Raw genomic sequence first — 8573 nt, 5'->3', positions numbered from 1 at the left:
AAGGCAGTGGGGAATGTGTTCCCCTTCAGAAGTCATTGGACTGCATCTCCTACTGACGAAGTAGACTGAAGTCTATGAAAGCTCATGCTGCCAATTTCTTTCTTTCAGTTAGTCTCAAAGGTGCTACAAGATCTCTCTACGTACTCTCCTACAATTAATCACCATTGGATATGTTGGCTAAGAATGATGATGGTTGCAATCCAATAACACTGGATGTGTGGAGGGACACAGACTGGAGACCTATGTGTGTTACAACTAGTGTTTTGTTAGTGTTCATAGCATCAATTTCCCAGTTGCTATTAAGCAGAAGGTCTTTGCCTTTAAAAGCCACCTAAGAGGCAGTAACTAATGTATTTAGATTCCCTACATCAGTACATTAAGTAAACCATGCAAGAATTACACTAAGTAGGCAAACTGTGGCCCATGCACTACATGTGGCTTTATAGTGCTCAAGACCCATGTCAAATTCCCTGTGTCTCTGCAACTACCAAATAAAAGTTTTGGGAGAAAACGATCTGCATGTGATTAGTCAGAAGATCTCTAGGAGTGATTTGATGTTGTTCTTAACTGCTCTCTAGTTGATTTCGCCTCATGGTGACCCCATGACAGAGACACCTCCAAGTCCTCAACTACACTGGTCAGGTCCTGCAGGCGGCTGTGGCTTCCTTGCTTGAGTCTATCCATCTAGTAAGTGATCTTCTTCTCTTTCCACTGCCCTCTCCCTTTTGTAGTATTATTGGCTATTCTAATGAATTATTACTTCTCATGATATATGACAATCTCAATCTGGTCATCTTGGCTTCCAGTGAGAGTTCAAGTCTGATCTGTTCTAGCTGTATTCTCAGCATTCTTCTCCAGCATCACATCTCAGATTAATTGATTCTCCTTCTGTCAGCATTCTTAACTGTTGAGCTCTCATATCTATACATAGTGATGTATCTAGGTGCAATAGATACTGTGAGAATAGACTCATAGAATTGGAAGGGGCCCTGGAGGACCTAAGGGCTAGCCCCTGATCAATGCAGGATCTCCAGCTGGTAGCTGGTAGCCTCTTTTTGAAGAATCCAGAGAAGGAGACCCCTCCATCTCTCTAAGCAATTGCATCCATTGCTGAACTGGTCTCAATGTCAAGAAGTTCCTTCCAATGTTCAAATCTACCCTCCTGTAACTTAAAACCATTATGCCTAGTTCTATCCTCTGAGGCAGCAGAGAACAAGCCTGCATCTCCCTTTTGTGGCAGCCCTTGAAATACTTAAAATGTAAAATCGTGTTACCCCCTTTGTCTTTTCTTCACCAAACTGAACATGCCCAGCTTCTTCAGCCTCTACTCATATGTACTGTTCTTCATAACTCTCATCATCCTCATTGCCCTTCTCTGAACTCGCTCCAACTTGTTTATATACTTTTAAAAAATGAGTGCGCAGAAAGGAACACAGGACTCCAGGTGAGGCATGACCAGAATACAGGGGAACTGTTATTTCCTTCAACTTCAAAACTATGCTTCTGTTAATGCAGGCCAATTTGCCTTCTTTGCCATAGCATCACACTGCTAGCTCATGTTCAATTGATAATTAACAATAATCCCAAAGTCCTTTTAATGGATAGTACATCTGAGCCCATCACCCATACCATACAAGTGCATTTGATATTTATGACCAAGATGTAGAATTTTTCATTTGTCTCTGTTGAATTTCATTTTATGAATTGCAGCTGAGTTTTCTAGATTATCAAGGTCCTTTCAAATTCTGTGCTGTCTTCAAATGTGTTAGCTACCTTTCTCTATTTTGTATCGTATGTAAGTTTGATAAGGATGCCTCCTGCCCATCATCTAAATCATTGATTAAAATATTGAAGAGCATTGGCCCCAGGACAGAATCCTGCAGCACTCCACTTGAGACTGCCTTCCAATTAGAAGTACAGCCAGTAATGACAACTCTTTGAGCACACTATTCCAAGCAATTATGGAGCCATCTGATGGTGTTTCCATCTATTCCCTATCTAGGGGTTGTCTGCATGGGCTAAAAGACCCATGTTCCCCCAGCCTTGTGTCATCCAGACAATGCAAGCCAAAATGATTGGGCATGATCCTGCCAAACTGTACACAGATCCAGAGGATTCAGCCCAATCCTGGGTTAAACAGCTGTTATCCTGGCATAATTTGACCTCTTATTTGTCATAGAAGTTCCTGAAAACTCCACCACAACCCCTAGCTGTTTGGGTGGTCCCCTGAACTCCTTAACCCTGCCACACTGTCATTCATACTCAAAAGCTCCCTTTGCCGTGCCTGACATGGAAATAAGATGCCTGGCCATGTGGGTGTAGCCAGGTGCTTTGTTTCCATGGCAGAAAAGGCAATGGGGGGGGGGGCTTCTGAGTATGAGTGATGACACAACAAGGTACGGGGCATGTTCCAGTAGCGGCTCCTGGGTTGGTGTGGGGATGGGTATCCCTGTGCTGACCTGGGGACCAATGCAGGTGAGTACCAGGTCTGAGCCCTTGGTATCCTGGCACATCTGCTCAGCCCCTAAATCAGTTTTCTAATCAAAATATCATAAAGGACCTTATCAGATATTTCACTGAAATACAGATAAAAGGCATCAACAGAATGCCCACCATCTATTAAACTAGTAACCCAATTTAAACAAAAAGTAAGGTCAGTTTGGCTCACTTCCAGTCCTCTGGCAAATATACCAAACCTGCTGAAAAAACCAAAAGCTGTCTGAAATGTTTGAAATCAGAAGTATTTCCAGTTTCATTTTGAAATTAGCCAGTTTTTTAAAAAGAGAAACCTGCCAGGAGACCCAGAGAAAAATAATTGACCCCTAGTTTCCCACTCCTGTTTATATCCTTGCTTTTTGCCTAATATTTTGCTGTTAAAGGTACAACATCACTGTTCACAGGTGGCAAGTCTATTCCTCATACTAAGAATACTAAGACCTGTCTCTGAGTCTCAGCGCCTGGATCCTCTTCTGCAGCCCTGTGGGTGAAGGAGAAGGATCTCAGTTTTATGTGTGTATATATATGTCCTCTGTGCATACTCTATTGCTGATACCTAATGTATCATGCTTAATGACATCATCCAGCACGCTCCAGGCAATTTCATTTTTGTAACATCACCAGGGCCCATCTCCTGTGATATACCAAAGGATTGTCCCTAGCTTTCTGGTTTTGGACCTGAAATCTCAGGGCCTTGGATAGCTGAGAGGAGAATTTCATCAAGAAACCAACATGAGAAAGGACGGCCCTCCCAACAAGAATGGCAAGCTAACATATGCTTTCATGTTTAACATTAGTAGTTTGAACCTGAAAGACAGAAATGGACTAACAAATTCTGAGAGGAGTTAATTGAGAAGGAGCCCCCCAGAGTTCAGAAACATGAATTTTGCACAGAATATGTCTTGCACTGCAAAGATTTTCATCACTGAAAGATTCTTCACTTTTTAAAAACACTTTGGCGGGTTCTAGACCACCACTTTGAGGCGGTCTGCCGCCGCCGCCGCTTTCTCCGTGCGGGAGCCGCAGCAGCCATACCGCGCAGCTCCCGCGCGGAGCAAAAAAGAAGCTACAAAATGAAGCTTCTTTCCGCGGCACACTGATGACGTCGCGAAGCGCCAAGGGCGCATTTGTGATGTCATTAGCGCTGCGTGACGTTTGGACGCTCAGCGTCCGATACGTCAATATGGCGCCGGCCATGTAGAAGGGCCGGCGCCATATTGTACGGACACAGTCCGTATTAGACTCAGGGGCGTCTAGAAGAGACGCCCCTTTTTTAAAATGGGACGTCCTGCGGACGTCCCAACTGCCGGTGTGTAACCGGCCTTTGAGACTATTTTCAAATATTTTTTCCAACCTTAGAAATAATTCAACACCATTTTACTTCTACTACCAAAGGGAAGAGATTCTGCATATTTTAATGAAAGATAAAACAACAATATAAACATACACAAATTTACAGAGGAAGGATTAGCTTTAATACATTTGGAGTAAAAGATGTTCTTTTCCCCCCTTAAAATATGGTATAAAAATAAATGCAAGAAACATTAACATAGACTATACAGACAACAGACAAAGACACAGGCTTTCTTTCTTGATGTGAATACATCTGTGAGATGGAACTTTCTGTGCTATTTTTGTGCAATAGCTGTGATGCCATAGTAGATATATTAATCAATATATTCTTTTTTTCTTTCCTTTTTAAAAAACATTTCTTCCAGTTTGTGAATGACAGTACTGTAAATAAACTGTGCCTAACAGAAGCTTTTTTTTCACTGTACTTGAGCTTGCAGAAAATTAAATGACACAGATCCAGCTTGATATGAAGGCGAAAGTGAGCAGAGAGTTTTCAAAATGGAGGCATCGAAACGTTAACGAGTCCCTTGGAGTCTGTAATGCCTTGATATACACAAAAGAAAACAAGTCAGGTCCTTGCTCATGCAACATCTTGTTCTATTGTCCTCTGATTTCAGGCAATTAGTGAGCTACAAAGTATGTGTCATGATTGAGTCTGCTTCCATGCTACAAGGCGATCCTTTTAGTAGGACTGCACTAGACTGGTTAATCTCTTTGATGTGAGCGATTTCCCCTGAGGAAAAGATAAAACAAACAAACAAAAGAAGACAGAAGATAGAGGCATGATCACTGAAATCACTGCTAAGCACCTACCTTTCTGCAGAGAAAGGCTAACATTTTGTGTCTCAGTACATTAAGCTTGCGAAAACCTGACCTGAGGCTGTTTCACACATGAATGATTCATCATTTGATGTACACAGTATCAAAAGATAACACCCTGTGTGAATAGACTACAGTGGGTCCTTGGTATCTGCTGGGGTTTGGTTACAGGACTCCCAGTGGATGCCAAAATCTGTGGATACTCAAGTCCTATGATATACGATGGCATAGTAAAGTGGTGCCCCTAATACAAAAGTTCAAAATTAAGGTTTGCTTTTTTTGGCATTTTTAATGAATATTTTTTGTGAATGTTTTAGTGTGAATATTTTCAAGCTGTGAATGGCTGAATCCATGGATGCATGGCTATGGAGCCCTGACTGTACTACATTTACAATACCACTGACATGAATACTGTTAACAACTCAGATGCAAGTTCACTGTGGAGTCAATTCACTCAGACAACTATCATTCATCAAAATGTGTATGGAGCAGAGAACTTGACTGGTGTATCTGCACATGTGGATCAGCACTCTGGACAAAGCTAAGCACATACCAAAGATAAACAAAGCCTTGTCATCCATTTAAAATGCTGCATGTTGTACTAATTTGACATTATAAAGATGAGTTTTAAGCCCTTTCTAAAAAATATCCCATGTATTTTTCATTTATTCACTCTGACCTCTCATTGCCCAGTATTTTGGATTCAGCAACCCAAAATGTGAGTTTTGTCCTCAAAATCTTAATCCTCACTAAAATTATTCACTTGTTATTTTTAAGATGTGAAGCATACGGATTTACACAGTCAAATTTTATGTTTCAGATCCATTTGAGTTCTACTACTGATATTGCTTACATAATCCATCAATTGTTAAAATACATTTATCAGAACACTTACGGCTGATGTTCTGGGTGATGGCACTTGAAGTCATTCAGACCATTATCAGTTTTTCATAGTTATAAACACATTACAGACTTAGCCAGGAATGGGTAACATGTAGCCTATCCAGTGTTTTGGGACTACAACTACCATAATCCCTCACCACTAGCTATATTGATGTAGGTCTGATGGAATTTGGTCTAACAGCATCTGGAGGGCACACATTTCCCACACATGGACTAGACCTCACTCCTCATTAATGGTTATTGCTGGCATTTGTTAGTAATCATGGCATGAGCCAGTGTACATTGCATGCTTAAGACAACACACTCACAACTCTTTGTCAGTGAGAGAAATAAGACAGTGTGAAACTCTTTCTACTACTAGGCAGCATTAATAGCAGAGAATGATCAAAACCTATAATTTCTACATCTTTCCAACAGCACAGAAGGCTGAAAATGCATTAGCTGTCAGCAAGCACCATTTTAAAACAAAGATTAACAAGACAACTTTTGACTGAGATTCCTCTAGTTAAATTATTTTCACAACCTTGCCTTCTTTCTCCTATGTTTTTCTTCTGTATTAATTTACATTTTCACCACATACACTACCAGCCATTTTCTTTCAATGCTCCTGAACGTCATCTTTGATTTAGTGCCTAATTATTCTGGGGTTTGAGATTATGCTAAATTAGTTTTATTGATCAGGTGTCCTAAAATATTACAATCAGCAGTGCTGGGTTTATTAAACTGGTACAGATGGGATGAACAAAAGTACTGTGGTGCTGTGTAATCTTTACATGACTTGTTAACAGAGCAGTAGCTGTGCTGGGGAAAGTCTCATCAAAACCATTTCCCCTCAAAATCTTGGAGTAACTGTAGGTAGCTACAGCATTGCTAGGGACCAAGGCCAGATTAAGGTGTACTGTAGCTGTAAATCAGTTCTCAAAATACACACACACCCCTTTGTCCACATGTGTGACTTATTCTGAAAGCAAAGCACATAAATTAAATAGTATGACAGATAACAGCTCCAAAATCTCCATGTGTGAACCCATTTTCAGTCATGCAATTTCAGCAAGGCTGATTGCCTGATCCCATGCATTTTAACTCAGTTACTCGTGTAACACACAAACGTCTGACAATATCAGAAGCATTAAGAGATTTAGGAAACATTCCTCAGAATGAGGAAGCAAACTATGCCTTTCTCTTCATCAGCACTCCCACACCAACAATTCATGGCCTTGAGCCATTCAGTCAACTGAACCATTGATAATCTGTCCTTGCTAGGGACAGAAATGGGCATTTTCACCCTTCTCATTGAGAAGTGAAGCAGTGTCACAGTGAGAATGAATGATTACCCAGTTGCCAATTCAGTGATGACCACGGTACAGATAAAACACAAAGGCTAGTAGCCACTTGCTCAGGCTCTCTGTGCTTGCTTATGCCTAGCTATCCTAAACAGCACCTAAACAGTTCAAAACCTTTTCAGACAACAATGCATCATAAAGGCCAAACGTCTGTGTAAATAAAGTATTTGATTGTTGGCACAAGGACAACTCAGAGGGAACAAACCTTCCTTCCTTAACCTTCCTTAGCAGGAGGTTCCTTGGACTGCAAGCAGCCATTTAGAATGCCCACTTTCATTTTCATCAAAATACTTCTCGGGTGGTGGGATTGAAAATAGGGCTTCCATGGACTGCTTGGTATAGGAGACACTAATCTGTCAAGCGGCCTGGTCTCAAGTCACTTAGGCTTTTTAAGTCATACCAGCACTTTGGATGGGAAATATATTGATAGTCAATAATGCTATTGTAACAGGAAAGTTGCATGTATCTTGAAAACTGGCAGACTGACCCCAGCAGCTCGGCCACAATGTTCAGGTTTGAAGCTTCCGAACACTTTCAAAGGCAACACACATTCAAGTCATGCTCTGAACCACTCTAACCAGTCTCAGCAGTGCTGGTTGCTCTGTTCTGGGCTTTTAACCATAGTTTTTATTTAGAACCTAGCTGTGCCCAAAAATTTTTGGAACTCTGTCACTTATGCTACCAGAGCTATTCTGTGCTCATGTCATTGTTTGCTTCATCATAGTCATTGCAAAGATGAAGCCTCTCAGGAAACGCTGTATGTGTCTCAGGATTTGTTTTATAATTACAGGTAAATTCATAAAGAGAGTTGTTACACATGTCTAATTAGTTTATAGACCACCCGCAACAATCCCAAACAATACAGAACTCACAGAAAAACATGCTGTGGCAAAACCACCATGCAAAAATAGGGGTTTTTTGTTTCAAACTCCCCATTAATCAATTGTTTTCATATGATTGGAAAGTCTTAGTATCTGTGAACCACAGAAATGAACAGGATCCAAGTGAGAGTGTACAAATGTTAATTTTGCATGTTACTTGATGTAATATGTGTTTCTCTAAATTTTGCTCTATAATTTCCTGTTCCCAAATCTTTGTTTTTAGCTTGGAGCATCATGGACATCTCTAGATCTTGTTGTTGAGAATTTCCATTTACTAAAATTTCCTTATCCTTAACTTTAGCTGTTTTTAGATTGTATTTTAAGCCCTGCTTATTTGGAAATTATTAAGGAAATTTACTTAGAAATATTGTTTCTTGATCCCTTATGAAGAAACTGAAAACAAAAACCATGATCTTTGCTGATGTTCTTTATCAATTATCACATGACTTCATTAACTGGTTGTCACAGCAAAAGCCACAACACAACACGCTTACGCACACCCACATGCATACATACGCACACACACACACACGCAGACTTGCGTACATGGAATGCGCACAATTCAGCAGACAATGTCAATAAACTGGAGTATAATCCAAGATCTTTCTACCTCTTTTCATAACAGGTTAGAGCTCGCCCTCAGTGTTGGTGTACAGTTTTTATGGCATGGGAAAATTGGGATGTTTCTGCCCTACAAAAATAAATGTGTTGAATGCTTTAGTTTGAACTTCCAGAAGATTGAAAGAAAGTGATTCAAAGGCACTGTCATATGTTCCAA

General features: G+C 40.5%; 1 protein-coding gene across 3 annotated transcripts in view; it reads right to left on the bottom strand.

Annotated features, from left to right (window-relative positions):
• Positions 1 to 3892: 3892 nt before the first annotated feature.
• RGS7 (regulator of G protein signaling 7) overlaps positions 3893 to 8573 on the bottom strand; it is a 237743-nt gene continuing 233062 nt past the window's right edge. For 2 of the 3 annotated variants that reach the window (XM_042480230.1, XM_042480249.1), the window contains one exon: positions 3893 to 4582. In XM_042480230.1, coding sequence (XP_042336164.1) covers positions 4532 to 4582 — 51 coding nt within the window. In that variant the 3' untranslated portion in view covers positions 3893 to 4531. Of the gene's footprint in view, positions 4583 to 8405; positions 8487 to 8573 lie in introns of all 3 variants that reach the window. The other variant, XM_042480240.1, reaches the window with a different exon arrangement.

The sequence above is a fragment of the Sceloporus undulatus genome, chromosome 1 (genome assembly GCF_019175285.1).
Source record: "Sceloporus undulatus isolate JIND9_A2432 ecotype Alabama chromosome 1, SceUnd_v1.1, whole genome shotgun sequence".
NCBI lineage: Eukaryota > Metazoa > Chordata > Lepidosauria > Squamata > Phrynosomatidae > Sceloporus > Sceloporus undulatus.
The sequence above is the reverse complement of the archived record's forward strand: the minus strand, read 5'-3'. Positions and strand labels throughout refer to the sequence as shown.